This window comes from Phascolarctos cinereus, unplaced genomic scaffold (assembly GCF_003287225.1).
Source record: "Phascolarctos cinereus isolate Bilbo 61053 unplaced genomic scaffold, phaCin_HiC Scaffold_9;HRSCAF=440, whole genome shotgun sequence".
In the NCBI taxonomy this organism is placed as follows: Eukaryota; Metazoa; Chordata; class Mammalia; order Diprotodontia; family Phascolarctidae; genus Phascolarctos; species Phascolarctos cinereus.
In genome coordinates, this window is record NW_027556402.1 from 131,476,230 (window position 1) to 131,494,213 (window position 17,984).

Consider the following 17,984-nt stretch of genomic DNA (forward strand, 5'->3'; position numbering starts at 1 on the left):
GGAGACACCCCAATGAATTTTTAGCCTAGACCTTTGTCCAAAACTCTCTTATGATACTTGAAAGTAAGATTTGAAAGTTCACAATATATTCAAGACTCATAGTAGATGCCACTCTTGGGAATTCAAGAAAATATGTGTTGTGTTATTGCTGATGGAACAGCCCACAAATGTAGAATATGTGTCTGATCGTTTCACATAGGAGATGGTTGCTTCTGGTTGCATTCAAATAGATATCTACAGCAATACTAGTTGTGAAGATCAGAGACAGTCAAAATGAGAATGATGGAAAAGGCCATTGTTGTATCTAGGAATACCACAATCAAGGAAGCTTTTAAAAATAAATTTGGGGAAGTTTCAATAAATTCCTAGCACCTTAACAGTTCAACAGAGCCCACGTGCTTTCCTACTGCCATCACACAAACAAAATTATATTTGTAACCCTCCTCCCCAGCTATTAGAGATTTCAATGACAGATTAGATGCTGTGCAATTTCTGCCCACAGTTTCCTACTCTGCTCTCCTCTATCACTTGCCACACCAGCCAGTTCCAGATGATAAAAGGCTGCTGCAGATGACTCATTCATACTTGAGATTCTCCTGTTTTCCAAGAGAAAGAAGTTTAGTTGTTTCCTAGACTTTTAAAGCAGTAATTAACCCAATATCTTTAGGATATGTCTGTAAACACAAACTAGATGAAACAAAAATCACTTCTCATTTCACAGCATCTATCTTAGAACCCCTTATCAAACTCACATCCAATTTGACAACATCATGAAAGAGTTTGTGACATGTTGCAGATGACACTGCTGCTCCTGAATGCAAGAGTGATGGTATCACTCCCTCCCCATCACCACCCACCTTGGCCAAGGCTTCCTTCCTTCCTGTTTTATGTTGTCAATTACCAACAATCTCCCTGAAGAGAGACCAGATTAAAATTATACCCTTGATAATTGAGCTTAAGAAGATTTAGAGTAAACTTTCAGAAAAGAAAATGTTATTTTCCTCATAACACATTCTAAGATTAGTAGTTATGATTTGGAACCATCACTATTCCCCGGATTCCCAGTGAAAATAATTGAAGACCAGTATAAGACAGTATGAAATAAATGGCCATATTGTGTAGTCTAGGTCAAGAAAAGAATAAATGAAAAAGCCATTTATTAAACACTGTGTATCAAGGATTGAGGTAAGCAATAGAGATAGAATTAAAGAAATAAAGATAGACCTTGCCTTCAGGGAGCTTAGATTCTAATTGTGGAGACAATACATTGGAGTTGTGGCCTAGGAGGAAGAGCACTTAATCTGGAAAGTTATAGGAATGGTCAGTGGAGAGTCTTATGCTTGAAATACATCCCCTGTCCATTTCCATATGTTGAAATCCTTCTCTTCCTTCAAGACCCAGCTCAGGGGGGCAACTTCTCCATGAAACCTTCCTCTCCTAGAAGTGATCCCTTCCACCTATTGTCTGATACACCTGTGTGACCTCACCTATGTACTTATCATACTCTAAACTTCTCCCCTCCCCCTCAATATACTGTAAGCTTGAGGGTAAGAATGATGCCATTTTTTCCATCTTTGTATTCCTAGAATCTAGAATAAAGCTAGGATAGATTGTAATTACTTAATAAATGTTTGCACCGATACGAAGACTAGTAAACCCACATACAAGCAAGGCTATTGCTGCTTTGGCCAATAGGTACAGACAAATTCTCAATGATGTTATTTTGCAATACCATTATTATTACAATACCATCAAGCCCACTAAAATTATGACACCCTGCTTTACCATCTTTTGAGTGATCATTCATTTACATTATTCTTATGCAACCAACTGCTTCCAGTAGCATCATCTCACCTACATTCCATTTTCACAGAACCAATTAACAGTGTTAAGCAAGAAATACCTGCCATAAATTTCCAAAATCAGTCCACTTCCTTTAAAATGTTCATACCAATAAGAAGCAGCTCTTCTGTGGATATGACTGTTTTCTACAACATATATTTGGAAAGCTTTTTAGTACTGAACAGAAAGATGCATTGGAGCATAAACAGTAATATACTGTCCAGAGAACCTAAGAATTATAGAATCAAAGGCCAATCAAACAAATCCTTCTGTTCCTAAGAACTGAGATATAACTTTCACCTCAAACTATATCTTATTTCTGTAGTCCAGAATAGAAGCAGTTCTAAGCAATCAATCAATCAATCAACAAGCATTAAGTGTCTACTGTATGCTAATCACTGTGCTGGGTGATATAGATATAAAGACAAAAATCAAATAATCCTTGCACCCAAGGAGCTTATATTCTGTTGTTCAATGGGGGTTAGAGGGGGAAGAAGTGAGGAGACAAAATGTATATAAATATAGATAGGGACTCTAGACCTGTGATTTCGTTGATGTAAGGAACTCCCAAGTGAGGAAAATCTTCCTGCCAATATAGGTTGCCAATTTATGTGCAACTCACAGTCTTTAAAAGATGCACAGAACATAGTTTAAGTGAATTTGCCCAAGGGCATGTGTAACAAGTATGTGTCATAGACAAAACTTAAATTCAGGTCTTCTGCCTTCAAGGCCAGATCTTTCTGCACTGTGCCACATATACTATATTGACAGAAGGTAACATGCGTGAGCTGTAGGGTGGATCAGGAGCAATTTCAAGTAGAAGCTGGCATTTGAGCTGAAATTTAAAGGAAACTGAAATTCAAAGAGGTAAAGGTGAAGGAAGGGTATATTCTATGCAGGGGATGCCACGGGGTAGGGTCATCAGTACATAAGCATGAACATAGGACATGAAATGTTGTGCATAAGGAATAACAATCTAAGCTAGTAGAGACAACAAAGGGGAATTGGACAACAGAGGACAGTGGGAAGAGAAACGATATATAACAAGGTTAAAATTATAAGTAGGAACCAAGTTGGGAAGGACTTCAAAAACCCAACAAAAGGAGTTATATTTGATATTAAAGGAAGTAGGGAACTGTTTAGCTCATTAAATAAGGAAGTACTTCAGAAACATCACTTTAGCAGTTATGGGGAGTGAGGATTGGACTGGGACAAGACCTGAAACAAGGAGACTAATTAGAAATCTAGTGTAATACTCCAACCAAGGGTGATGAGAGGCTGAACTAGGGTGGTAGCAAGAGGAGATGGATTTGGGTAATGTTACCTAAGCAGACTCAATAAGACTTAACAATTGATTGGATATGAAGGCTGAGGGAAAGTGAGTAGTCAAGGTTAAAAATCTAGGTCATTATCAGGATGGTGGTACTCTCAACAGTTACAGAGAAATTCAGAAGAGGAGTGGGTTTAGGGGAAAGCTAAATCATGTTTTGGTAAAGTTGAGTTTGAGATGCCTATAGGAAATCCAAATTAAAATGTCCAGTAGTGATTTAGAGATAAGACACTGGAGATCTGGAGACATTAGGATGGGATATATAGATCTGAGACTCATCTGCATAGAGATGATAATTCAGTACATGGAAGCTAATGGGGTCATCCTCATTTGGTTCAGGTTACAGCCTTGAGGCACAGCAAGACTTAGGGGGCAGGATATGGATGATGAACCAGAAAAGAAGACAGTGACATTCAGCATCCAGACAGTAGGAAGAATTAGCAATGCCACAAAAACCAAGAGAAGAGTTAAGGACAGTTAGCAGTGTCAAAAGCTGCACAGAGATGGGAAAAAAAAAAACACTGGATTGACAATAAAGAGGTCATTGGTAAGTTTTGAGAGAACAGTTTAAATTGGGAAAAGGGGGTAGAGATCAGGAATAATCATGAGTTTGGAAACTAGAATGCAGAGCGTTGAGAATCTAATGAGAGAAATGGAAGTACAAGCACAATCTGCTTTTTCTAAGTGTTTGTTTTTCTTTTCCTTTTTTTTTTAGCTAGGCAATGGGGTTGAGTGACTTTTCCAGGGTCACACAGCTAGTAAGTGTTACGTGTCTGAGGCCAGATTTGGACTCAGGTCCTCCTGAATCCAAGGCCAGTGCTCTATCCACTGTGCCACCTAGCTGTCCCTAAGTGTTTGTGAAATACAGGATTACACACATATGTGTGTGTGTGTATGTGTGTGTGTATACACATATATACACACATATATATGATACAGATATAGGTGGATAGATAGATAGATAGATAGATAGATAGATAGACAGACAGACAGACAGATAGCTTGATGATAGGTTACACTATCATCAAGTGGATGATAAAGAAAAAAAAGAGATTTTTCTTTCAGGCTGGAGGGAATGGTCATGTAGGCAGTAGGGAAGGCAGAAATAGATAGAGATAAGGGGGATGATTGTGGATACAATTTGTTGGAAAAAGAACAGGATGGGATCAAGAAAGATTATTCTTTGTTAGTTGAATGGCCACCTCTTCATCAAAGACTGATGCAAAGGGGAGAGAATGGTGGATAATGCCAAGTTTTCTTGAGATCTAGAGAAGGAAGAAGTGATAGCTCATGAAAAATGGTTTCTATTTTCTTCAGAAAGTATGAATGGGGGTTCTTGGCTGGGAGGGTGGTGAGATATAACATTTGGTAAGCCTGTGTGGGGAAGAGGATAAAGAATCAGTTTTGGTATTTCAAGGACCATTTAGTTCAGTCATTCTACTGGGCTTGTGTCATATCAAATACGTAAGATTGAAGAAAAGAAATGAATTTTCTAAATGCTACCTTGAACCTATCTAGGATTATAGAATTTAGAACTGAGATTGATGCTAGAGATCATTTATTCTAAATCTTTCATTTTTTAGAGAAATAAACTGAGGCCTTGAAAGATTAAGGGGCTTGTCTCAGGTCACAAAGGTTATAATCAAATTCTATTTTTTCTATTTAACTCTATGATTTGGTGGTGATTAGAAAACTGTAACTAACCTACTCACAAGCTACACTTTACTGGCCCTGCCTACCCCTTCATATCTGAAAGAGAGCCTTTCTGCTCTCTGGTAGTGGGTGATTTCAATTTTCTCTTGTGAGTTACTAAGCTAATCATGGACAAACAAAAGTGGTTATACATGTGACTGTTTACAAAGTGTTTTACATGTCTTTCCTTATTTGATTTTCACAACAACCCAGTGAAGTCAGTGCTATTATTATCTCCATTTTACAGATAAGAAAACTAAGGCTGAGAGAAGTTAAATGATTTGTTCAGGATCACACAGTTAGTAAATCCCTGGATTAGGATTTGAATTCAGGTCTTCTTGATTCAAGTCTGGGGCTCTATCCATCACATCATCTAGCTGCACTTTTTTGTATGTTTGTTTTGATATCTGACTTTTTTTCTCCTGTGGATTAATTTACAAATGTAGATAACCTATGAGACACTTATACTTCTCAATCCTTCTAGACAGCCAGTCAGGTAAGCAATCCTTTATTAAATATCTACTCTATTCCAGGCATTATAATAAGCACTGGAGATACAAAGAAATATAACAACAAAAAAATCTCTGCTCTCAGGGAGCTTGCAGTCTCCATTATCTCTAATGTTTTTGCGGACAGGGACCCTGTCTTTGCACCTGCCACAGAACTTAGAAGACTATATTGCACATAGCATATATGTATATGTGTGTATATATATATGTGTGTGTGTATATATGAATAATGAGGTGGCAATAGCCAATATATGGCAGTAGAAGGAACACTAGCCAGGAAACCGGAAGACACAGGTTCTAGTGGTGGGTCTGCCACTAACCATATCCATATCCTTTATACAAGTCATCACACCAGTAAGGTTTCACATTCCTTATTTATAAAACAAAAGGGCTACAATGGATGATTTGTAAGATTGCTCACAGTTCCTTGACTTCTAAAACAGCGGTCCTTCCTTTACCGCTTATAGGCCTCCCTTTGGAAAAAAAAATTGGGCAGAAACCCAACTATTCTGGTGTTGGCATATTGTTTGAGAGTCTGCTAAGTGGCAAAGCAGTTAGCACTGTGGACTTGGAGTCAGGAAAACCAGAGTTCAAATCCTCCCTCAGGCACTAAGCTCTGTGACCCAGGGCCAGTCACTTAACCTCTGTTTGCCTTAGTTTCTTCATCTATAAAATGAAGAATATATAGCACTCGAGTCACAAGGTTGTTGTGAAGATAAAATGAGACAGCATATGTAAAACCCTTTTCAAAGTTTAAAGTGCTACATAAAGACTAATAATTATTATTTTCAAGAAAGCTAAGTAAAAAAACTATAGAAAAAAGCAGATCTAATTCCATCATTTGACAATTATTTCAATTTAGCTTCTTAAGAATTTTGAATGAGACAGTACTAATCACTGAGCAGTAAGTGATAGTCTTGTATCTGGGTGTCAGCCACCTTTGAAATCACAAACCATAGAGCTTATTAAAAATAATTAGTGGGAGTGGGTGGGCTTTCACACCTATCTATTTAAGCATGATTGCAGGCCCTCTCATCAAAGGACCTGCCTCTTAAAGAAGACATAGTTCACAGTCTTAATTGCTCATCCACACAGATGGGTTATTTGTGGAGGGTATTGTTGACTTGATACGGGCTCTGTTTTCAGATATAAGTAGGCTTAAAGATATGAAAAGAGATTTTTAGGTCACATTGTTTTAGGATACAGCTTTCTGATCTGACAGACAGTGAACATTTACTGGGTTCTCCTGGTGTGGTGCTCCTGGGTTGGAAAGTAGCAGCTGTTTAGTTTCAGTTAGATAAAGGGGTTCCTAGCAATTAGGAATAAATATCAAAGAGGAATATTTGCATTTGCATTTGCATTTGCAAAAATTTAAAGAAATTGAGATTAGCTTCTCTTTGTCACTAATACTTAAAGTTTGGAAGGAAATGATCCTTGCTTTGTAGCTGTATCTCCAGTGGCAATGGTTTCAATGACAGCCAGAGCATGCCAGAGATCTTATTCCTTAATATGCCAGAAACTTCGCAGGAAGGGCAGCATCTCCATCACATGACATACATAGGATGTTTTACCAAGTTCCCTACGTATACAGAATGTACACAAATATTGCCATTCTCAGAAGCTCATGCTGTATTTGTAGTAACTAGTTATGTTATCTGTTGAGCATGCAAAAGTGCACTTATCATCTTCCACATAAAACCTGCTCCTATCTATAGCATCTCCTTTCATTGTTGGTAGCACCATTTTCTCAGTCACCCAAGTCTGTAACCTCAAAGTCAGTTTGAATTCTTCCCTGACCTTGATCCTTTTCATCCAATCATTCAGTTCCTATTTTACTTCCAAGGTATTTTTACATCTGACTTGATCCCTTCTATTCCCACTACAATTCAGACCCTCATCTTTCTCTATGGCAATAGCCTCCTAACTGTTCTGTCCTGCCTCAATTCTCTCTCTCTCTCTGTCTCTGTCTCTCCTTTTTCTCTATCTCTCTGTCTCAGTCTCTCTGTCTCTCTCTTTTTCTCCCTCTCTGTCTCTTTGTCCTTTCCATTTGATCATTCACATAGTTTCAAAAAATTCTTTTTAATACATATCTCTGGTCATATCACTCATTTAAACAAAATCTTTAGGGACATTTCATCACCTACTGAATAAAGTATAAACTGTATATCCTGGCATTCAGGACCCTCCACAGTCTAATGCCAATTTAGCTTTCCAGTCTCATCTCATGAACTACACATTCCAACGAAACTGTATTACTCTGTGTCTCCCATTCTGATCCAATACGGTCCCATCTCTATGACTTGTTCATCAACTTGGAATAGCTCTTCCTTAATTCCATTTGTTGAAATCTGTTCTTTCCCTAAAACCTATAGTCTTCTATGGTGGTTCTTTCTTCCACTGATTGTAAAGACATCAGCAGATTTTCATTTGCTTAAATTAAAAAATTATTTTTATATCACATTCATTTTCTAATATAACCCTACCTAACTCTCCATCTGGTGAGTCATCCTTGTAATTAAAAATGGAAAATAAATAAATAAATAAGAGGCTTAGTAAAAGTAATCAACACATCAACAGTGTGATAGTATATATAATACTCCCCACTCATTCCTTCATAGAAGTAAGGTAGGTACATTTTTTCACCTCTTTTTTAGGATAAAGTTACGCAATAATTATACAGCATCTGGTTTCTTTTGTTGTTGTTTTCTTCATTCATACTGTTACAGTGATTCCCCACATTGTTTTCTGGGTTCTACTTACTTTGTTGTAAATCAGTGGATTCAAGTCTTTCCCACGATTCTCTGAAACTTCAGCTTCATTGTTCCTCACGGAACAGTAATTTCCCATTATGTTAATGTATCACAAGTTCTGGGCATCTATGTTATTTCCAGTTCTTTGCTACTAGCAAAGAATGCTACTGTGAATATTTTGATGTGTACAGAACATATATTACTGTCTTTGACTTCCTTGAGGAATATCCATAACAGTGGGATCTCTGGGTCAAAGGGATATGGACATTTTAATCATTTTCTTAGTATTATTCAGAATTATTTTCCAGAATATGTGAACTTGTAGTCTCCAAAAAATTAAAAAGTGAATGCTACACAGATGACAATGGAAAGGGATATAAGTGTGATTAGGTAGTGACATGTAACCAATGATGCTCCAAAGAAGAACAGCAGTAAAAGATGTTACTAAGGAACTGTATGATTAGAAGAAAAGATAGGCTGATCATGTGGCAAGGGCAAGGTAATTAGAGATGGACAGCTAGAATGTTCTATTGCTCCCATTCTGATGTCAGCAGAAAACAAAAGGAATCCAGCACATCGGGAAGACACAAGTAAGAGTCACACAGAATAAATAGGCATAGATGGATTGCAATCCATATTGTCAGAGAAAGTCTAAATAGATGGGCTTATATGTACGTTTAATTATTTGAGAGCATGCTAAACTATTCTGCTTTACACATGATGTGTTCCATCTAGACTGGACTGCAAGCCATTTCCTTATCTTGTCCAGCATACTCCTGCCTCCATGAACTTTCACAGGACATAGCCCATGATTGAAATGGATGCCTGCCATTATTCCACTTGTTAAAATTTTTGTTCACAGTTCAGTATGTGTGTCCTCCTACCTGAAGCTTTCTGAGATACTCTCTGCTGAAAGTGATCTTATCCTACTCAAATTTCTCATAAAGCTTTTGTCAGACCACAATTATGCACTATTTCAACCTTGTAACATACTTTTTGTGTATACTTATTATTCTATCCACTCCCTATTCCTATTAAATTGTAAGTTCGTGGATGGAAGAGACTTTTAAAGAGACAGTGTTATACATATTAGTGCTTAATAAATTTCAACTGAATTGAAGTAATACAAATCAAAATTAATTGAACTGATGTTTTGATAAAGGGCAAAAAGAGCACCGTATTCAAAGTCAGAAGAACCATTGGGTCCTACTCCTGGCTCTCCTTATTAATGCAATCTTGTACAATCACTTAACCTTTCTGAGCTTCACCTTTTGCCCCTAAAGTGAGGGGGTTGAGCTAAAATATTTCTAAGGTCTATTTTAGATCTAAATTTAATCTTATGCTCCTATGTTGATTCAGACAGGAAAAAAATTCAACATCATTCATTACCATTAGGATCATTGACTCTAATTTAGCCAAATAAGATAAATGTATCTTGGACCAAGTGGGAACAGGTTCAGCTCCTTTCTCCTGTCTACCTAATTCAGTCCAAGCCAAGGTGAGTTCCTTAATTTGTAGTAGCAGGAACACTGGTGCCTAATAGACTGGATGCACATTTCCATCTCAAATACTTCAACTTGTCAAGTTTCATTTTCCTCCCTCATAAACCGGGTATTGTAAGTATTTGCACTACCCTATCTTAAAGGGTTATTTGGTATTACTTCATAAAATAGAAAGTGATAAATAGTTGTATTATTGCTAGACTTATATAAGTAAATTTTCGATTATTCAAGCTGTGTGTTCAATTATTCAAAGTCACAAATAACTGGCAGAATATTGATTCTAATGTAGCAGCCACAATTCTGTAGAAGAGATAAAACTTTACATTTATCTGTAAACTAATCTGCACGAATTATAGGTCCACATAGCATATACCTGCAAATGGACCAATTAGCCTTAATCCATTTGGAAGAAGCTTTCAAGGCCATTTGAACCCACTGCGATAATTTATTCTGTCTTCAGATAAACAGGCTAAACTAATATTGGGCCAACTGAGAACTGGTTTAGCGTCCTTTCTCTGCCTATCTAATTTAGTCAAGACATTCTCTAAACTGAATTTCTCAGAAGTCACTGGCTGGTTCTTAGTTGTTCATTGTGTTTATCAGAAGTAACTTTACATTTGCATAACTAATAGATCTAGCTCAAAATGTGTTGACATTTCAGCAGGGTTTTTTTTTAATGATCTTTAATGTTTTCCCCAAGTGGGGCAAACCCCACCTCTTGGTAAACTCTCATTATGTTTCCACATACTTCACAATCACAGGAATGAATAAAACTAGAAACCAATACCCAGTGCACATTATTTCAAACATTATAAAACATAGTGAGGCAGCTAGATGGCTCAGTGAATAGAGTGCTGGGCCTGGAGGCAGAAAGAGCTAAGTTCAAATCTGGCCTCAGAAACTTACTAGCCATGTGACTCTGGGTAAATCAGCTAACCTCTGTTTGCCTCAATCTACTGGAGAAGGAAATGGCAAACCACTTCAGTATCTTCGCCAAGAAAACCCCATGGATAATAATGTACTTGGGATCATGAAGAGCTGGACACAATTGAATGACTGAACAACAAGAAATAAAACAGCTGTAAATGCTTCAGTTCTATTCAAAAGAAATGCAGCCTCTAGACAAAGGGGATAACTGAATCAGTGTGTGTGTGTGTGTGTGTGTGTGTGTGTGTATGCGCGTGCACATGCATGCGTGTGTGTGTGAGACACTAGAATACTCTGTACATCCACTCTTGCCACGGGGGTCAGTAGTGAAAAACAAAGTAGAAAAGCAGAATAAAAAAAAGTTTAAAAAAAAAGTGTAGAGATAAATCACAACCTGGACAACCCTATGGTATTGTCCCATGCCTCAGGGTGATGATCCAGAGATCCATTGAGTTTGGAAAATGAATTTCCTTAGTTTATGTTAGGAATTAGTATATTCAAGGGCAGCTAGGTGATGCAATGGATAGAGTACTGGGCTTGAACTCAGCAAGACTTTTGAGTCCAAATCTGGCCTCAGACAGTTACTAGCTGTGTGATTCTGGGCAAGTCATTTAACCCTATTTGCCCCAGTTTCCTTATATGTAAAATAAGCTGGAGAAGGAAATGACATACCATTCCAAGTATCTCTGTCTAGAAAACCCCAAATGGGATCATAAAGAGTAGGACAAGACTGAAAAAATAAAACAAAAACAACGGTATATTCAACTTAGAATGTAGCATGTCTTTTTTTTTTCTTTGCCTAAAAGTTTCAGGTTCAAACTCAAGTTGAAATAACACAAAGACAGTAAGGAGGATGATGTCTCAAAAATATTTTCCTTTTGATTCAAACCTAAGGATAAAATCAAATAGCAAATTACCAGTGAAGAAAAATGCCCATGGGTCGATGTATTCTGGCAGCACATCAACTCAATTTACTTTTACAAACATTTTCAAAGTGTCTACCTACTACTGTCTGGCACTGTGTAGACAAGAAAAAAAAATAGTCCTTGGCCTCAAAGAGCTTACATTCTATTGACAAAGATTGTAAATGTAATAGATAAGTAAAATAGAATGATGTAAAATGATACACCTTTAATGGACCAATTCATGTCATCAGGGAGATTGATATCAAACAAAGCTTTCAGGTAATATTGACCTTAAAATATATTAAAGCAGAAAGCATTATATATAATGGGAAATATAAGGGATGTAGATGTAGATATGGGGAAATCTCATGGAGATTTGGAATACATGTCTCTATATTGGTGAGACCATTTGCTCAGTTGAAAGCCAGATGACCTCACTTTAATATGGCCAATTGAACCTTCCCGAGCATAGAGAAGTCTTAATTCTGAGTATCAAAACCAACAATTTGTTTGAAAAACAAATGAAAAGAAACACTTTCATTATGTTGAAAAATAAGGCAATAAAAGAAATGGACTGAATTAAAAATGAGTACTTTATTAACTTTATTGGTAAAATTGTTTTAATGTGAATGTAAATGTTTGTTCTAAGGTCATGTCTTGAGAGGCAGCATGGTAAGTGGATAGAAAACTGGCTTTAGGGTCAGGAAAACATAGGTTCAAATGCTACCTCTGATTGAAGTCATTTAATCTCCCAGTTCCCTATGCAACTCTTCGAGACTGTTAAGTTACAGATGAGGTACCAATCTGCACCAGTAGAGGGAGTTACTACACTAGGAGTTCCCTTTCTCAATAACAGAGAAATCAGAAATCCAAACTTCTTCCTCTCATACATAACATTAATATTTCAAAATTTCCTTTAATATTTTCCCTAATGATATTTGGGGGTTTGAATCTGCCAAAAATGACAATATGCCAGAATTTTGGTAGTAAAATAATCTTACTTGCATATGTTGATAATTTAATAATAAAACATTATTCTTCTACCCTCCCCATCTCATATCCACTACATAGAATAAGAAAGACTCTATGGTTGACTCCAATACAGAAAATCTTCCTAAGATAGAATGATGCATAGCTCAAAATATTTTTTTTAAATTTTTCTATAATGTAAACCAAAAAATAGCTCTGAATACATGAATCATATTTGTTATACACTTAAATATGATTTCTTTATTAAGTTGACCCTGTGAAAGGAAAACAAGATGAATCTACTTATCAATAGTCACATTTTTAGGTATTTACCACCTCATTAAATCATAGAGTGAAAGATAAGGTGATAGATATCTATAAATGAAAGGTTAGTGGCATATTCAAGGTCTAGGAATTCAGACGATGTTGAGCATACATGAGGTTTTCCCTAACAAAGCGTGATTTAAAAATACAGATAGGGTTATAAGACCTCATTAGTGCTAAGTTTTATATTTTTTTCTGTCACCACAGACCAGTTGCATGCCCACAAGCCAAGTATCCACAAGTTAACTATCCAAGAAGACAAAACCGATTTTGGAGCCCTCTCACGCTGGCCGTTTTCACAGTGGTCATTGTGATAATCATAGTGATCGCCATTGGTATTGTTGCTCGCGTTGTTATTGCGGGTAAGTACCAATCTATTACCTGTTTTGTGGCCAAATTTCATTATGAATAATACTTTGACACTTTCTTATGTTTAAGAATATTCGAGTGGTGTAAAAAATCATATTGGTTAACTTTTGAAAATGACCTGTAGTTCAGGCTCAATAAACAGAAGTAGCTATGATCCCGCACCAGGAGAGTATGATCTAAACTAGACAGATATATACATACCACCTTCAACAGTATGTTTACTCAAAGGTCATTGGACAAGAATCTCTCAGGGCACCAAGAGCTATGTTAAAGTTTATTAGTACTATAAAATATCTATGACTTTTGTAATTTCTGTCCCCTTTTATGCCACTCTATACAAGCAGAAGAATGCCATATACGGTAAGGGACAGTTTATATTTTTCTTTATTTAATTTATTGCTATGGCCAAATACTTCATCATCAAGCGTCCCATCTATATGGTGATACTGTCTCTATTTAGCTAGGCTGGACCTTAGAAAGATAATGCTTTGTTGCCAAAACCACATTCACTGTCTTTGCATGATAGTGGAAACTTTCAGAATTTTTGCTCTACTGGTCAAGAAACCAGGAAAGCCTCCATATAATGTTGAGATATTGAAGTAGGACCTTAGGGTGGAGATAAACTCACATATAAAAGACCAACAAAAGAGGCAATAGTAATGAAAGATTGATGGAATAGAAAGAGCACTCCGTGAGTCAGAGGCCTGAGTTTGAATCCTGGCTATGCTACTTGCCAGCTGTATGACCTTGGACATGTCAGTTAATCTGCTGGAGCCTTAATTTCCCCCACTGTAAAATGTGAGGATTGAGTTAGATAAGGTCTAAGGTTTCATCCATATCTATTCTTGTGATTATGTCACAATAAAGATGTCACAACAGATATGAAAGTTAATGAATGCTCATCCGAATCAGTATATGAAGAGCTACCTTGAGGTAAACTTAAGGTGGCATATGGAAAACTTCTTGTAAAATTTACAGAATTTTAAAGGTGGGAGGGAAGTTATAGAGAAACAATTTCCTAACGGCTGTACTGAGGCCTAGAAAGGTGAAGGGACTACAAAAATAACAGTGCAAATGAATTCATGTTTCACAGACTTACCATCTAGCTCTGTTTCTTCTCAAACAAGGAGTGTTTTGTTTTCAAAACTGAGTCTCTCTATCTGGCCAAAGTTGAAAGCACAGTTAATGTTCTTTTCTTCAATTGAACCCAGCTGACTGGCACAGAAGCAGCTGCTCTATTTCCAACCTGAGCCAATCTGCCTCTCGAGATGGGGCTAAGTACTTTACAAATATTTACTCATTTGATTCTCATAACAATTCTAGGAGGCAGATGCTGTTATCATCCCCACTTTATAGTTGAGGAAACTGAGGCAAATACAGGTTCAGTGATTTTCCAAGGGTCACCCAGCTATTAAATATCCTTAGCTGGATTTGAACTCAGATTTTCCTTACTCCAGGACCAGTGCTCTCTATCCACCAAGCCACCTAGCTGCCGCTTGGGGTCAATGCATTGGTTCCTGATTGAGTGTGGACACTCAGCCCTACTGTGGCTCAGAACAGCTAAGGAAGGGCAGTGATGAAGAAGAAGAAAAGAACATTAATGCAACTTTTAAAAATATACAAAAAAAAGCAGAAGGAAATTTAGAAGGGGACATTGACAAGCAGGTCAGTGTTAAATCTAATATGCACTTTAAAAAAACTCAAGCTGTATGTAATACATTCCTAGCTTTATATGTTGTTCAGTTGTTTCAGTTATATCTAACTCTTTGTGATCCTATTTGGGGTTTTCTTGCAAAGATACTGGAGTGGTTTGCCATTTCCTTCTCCAGCTCATTTTTATAGATGAGAAAACTGAGGTAAACATGATTGGGTAACTTACCCAGGATCACACAGCTAAGTGTCTGAGGCTGGATTTGAATTCAGGTCTTCCTGATTCCAGATCCAGTGCTCAACCCACTACCCAATCCTTCCTTTCTGGCCTTTCTATGTGGAAATGTCTATGTCTGGTGATTTTCCAATTCATAACAAAAATATATAAATTATAGAATTAGGGAAATAGATGCTCCATGACTATTTATTTATGTAATTTATTTAAGGAATAAATTAAGGAATAAAGAATCAATTCTTAGTTATACCTAGTAGTATAGGGAAGAAACATTATCCAAAATGATAGACAACTTGAAGTCATTTATTTTCATCTCTGAAACATGTTTTTTGCACTGACATCTGAATGTGGGTGTGTCTGATGCTTGGGGAAATCATGTCAAACAAGATTAAAATGTTGTCTTGTGAAGACCTGACAAGGGAGGAGCTGAAAATCTATTCATTGTCTCCAGCTTACCTCACTGCTTGGCTCTATCCTCCCTACTGCCCACTACATTCTGGATGTAGAAAAAGTCAGTCAACCCTGAGATGCCACAAAGCACTCGTCTAAATCAAGTTGACACCTCCCTGAATTTTTTACCTTTCTTATTCATACCTTACTTAGGTTGGGGGAAGCAATTAAGTACTTAAAATTTGTCTTCAGGGTTTTAGGCTTCATGAAAAAATATATGTAAGAGATGAGATAGTAAATAGTAGTACTAAACTTTTTAAATTTGCAAGGTAAACAGCATCTTTAAGAAGGAGAAAAATGTTACCCACAGACAATGGAAAATTGACATCACATAGATTAAAATGTATTTTAAAATCTTGAGTTCATGAATTCTAAAGTTCAGTGGGCTAAACCAATCAGGTGTCTGTACTAAGTGCAGCACTAATAATGGTGAGCCCTGGGAGTCGGGGCCAGTGTAGATTGGGGATACCAAGTTGCCTAAGAAAGAGTGAACTGATTCGGGTCAGAAAATGGAGCATGTGAAAGGTCCCAGACCTGTAAGAGCAGTGAGTAGCTCCTGTACTTCCAGCCCAGCAGAGATCGAGATCTTCTCTCAAAAAAAAAAAAGATAAGAAAAAGGAAAAAAAAAGAAAAGAAGACAAGAGAAAAGGAAAAGAAGGAAAGGAAAAGGAAGAATAAATGCAAAGTGAACCATGTAAAAGACTTTCAACATCTATCACTTATCAGTTGTATACAAATAATATTATGTTAGCAGCATTATTCTGAACAGATAGAACTGAGAAGTAAAAAGGCAATAATATTACAGACAATAAAGAAATTACTTGTGAGTTTTTATATTAAAAAAAAAGACAACTAGGGAGCAGCTAGGTGGTGCAGTGGATAGAGCACTGGCCCTGAAGTCAGGAGGACCTGAGTTCGAATCTGGCCTCAGACCAAACACTTGACACTTACTAGCTGTGTGACCCTGGGCAAGTCACTTAACCTCAATTGCCTAAAAGCAAAAAAAAAAAAGGCAACTAAAGGTCAAAGATTTTTTAAGTTCAATCATGTCTGACTTTTTGTGACCCTGTTTGGGGTTTTCTTGGCAAAGATATTAGAATAGTTTGCCATTTCCTTCTCCAGCTCATTTTACAGATGAGGAACTGAGGCTAGCAGGGTTAAAAGACTTGCCCATGGTCACACAGGTAGTGTCTGAGGCTATCTTTGAACTCAGAAAGATGAGCATTCCAGACTTCAGACCCAGCACTCTATCCATTGGGCCACCTAGATGCCCCGCATTAAAAGTAGGTCTACACTATTTATGTATGTTGAGGATGGGGGACAAGGGAGGCAGTGAGGAACTACTGTTTTAATCTCAAGAATCATTAATCTTTCATGCCTTTATATTGTAAGCCATTCTTTCTCTGGATCTTTCTCAACATTTAACTAACCTTTACAAATATTTGAGATTCAGTTTGATTTAGTGGCTAGAGATTGTGTTTAAGTCCTTGAGTTCAGGGCCTACTTCTGACAAATGTTAATTGTGTGATGCTAAGCAAGTCACTTAACCTCTCTGTGCCCTTGGCAACTCTATAAGACTATAAGTTGTAAAGAAGGTGCTGCCCTTCATTGATAGAAGGACTTTCTTAATCATGGAATTCCCAATAACAATGAAATCATAGGTCTAGTCCCTGCCAACAAACACTTATAGAAGGCCTACTGTTTGATCTCCCATTTCTAGATTACTCATGTTAAAACATTCATGTAATTCAGCCTTTACTGTCTCTTTACATTCTGATGACACACTAGATCTAGTTATTTCCGAAGTATCTTATCTATACTGATAATTAATACAGCTAGGTGCTTCAGTAGATAGAATGCTGTGCCTAGAGTCAGGAAGACCTGAGTTCAAATCCAGCCTTAAACCAGCCATGTGGCCCTAGGCAAGTCTTAACCCTGTCAGCCTCAGTTCCACATCTATAAAATGAGCTGGAGAAGGAAATGGCAAACAATTCTAGTACCTTTGCCAAGAAAAGCCCAAATAAGGTCACAAAGAGTCAAACATGCCTGAAACAACAGAACAACTGATAATACCATTTATAGCAGATAGCCACTAATGAATATGTTACAATCTAACACCATTACAAGATTCAACCCAAACCAAAAAGAGACTTCTTGTTTTCTTTAAGGGGTTGCTACTTCTGCAAACCCAAACAAAATATATTTATTAAGAGAGTAAGTTTTCCCAAGATGTGAAAGACTATTTAGAACCTTCTCAGTGAAACCAGTCGCTCATTCCATCTCAGACAAAATAGATCTTGAATAACGTATGGAAACTTACCAATGGGTGACGGGCTTTATCAGGCTTGTCTGGAACTTCATAGTTTCTCACATTGAAATAAAGTAATTATTTATGAAGTGTAGGTGTTCCCTTCACTAGCACGTGAAAATGTGATTATGACAGCGTTGACAACAATTCGGCAAATACACCATCTCTGAAACTACTCTTTACTCCTCTTCAGGAAGGTCTGCTTCAATTTATTCAATTCAA

The 17,984-nt window shown here is 37.1% G+C and overlaps 1 protein-coding gene across 1 annotated transcript in view; it reads left to right on the forward strand.

Annotated features, from left to right (window-relative positions):
- TMPRSS11F (transmembrane serine protease 11F) overlaps positions 1-17,984 on the forward strand; it is a 102,340-nt gene that overhangs the window by 47,689 nt on the left and 36,667 nt on the right. Inside the window, exon 4 of the mRNA XM_078148856.1 lies at positions 12,958-13,112. Coding sequence (XP_078004982.1) covers positions 12,958-13,112 — 155 coding nt within the window. The remainder of the gene's footprint in view (positions 1-12,957; positions 13,113-17,984) is intronic.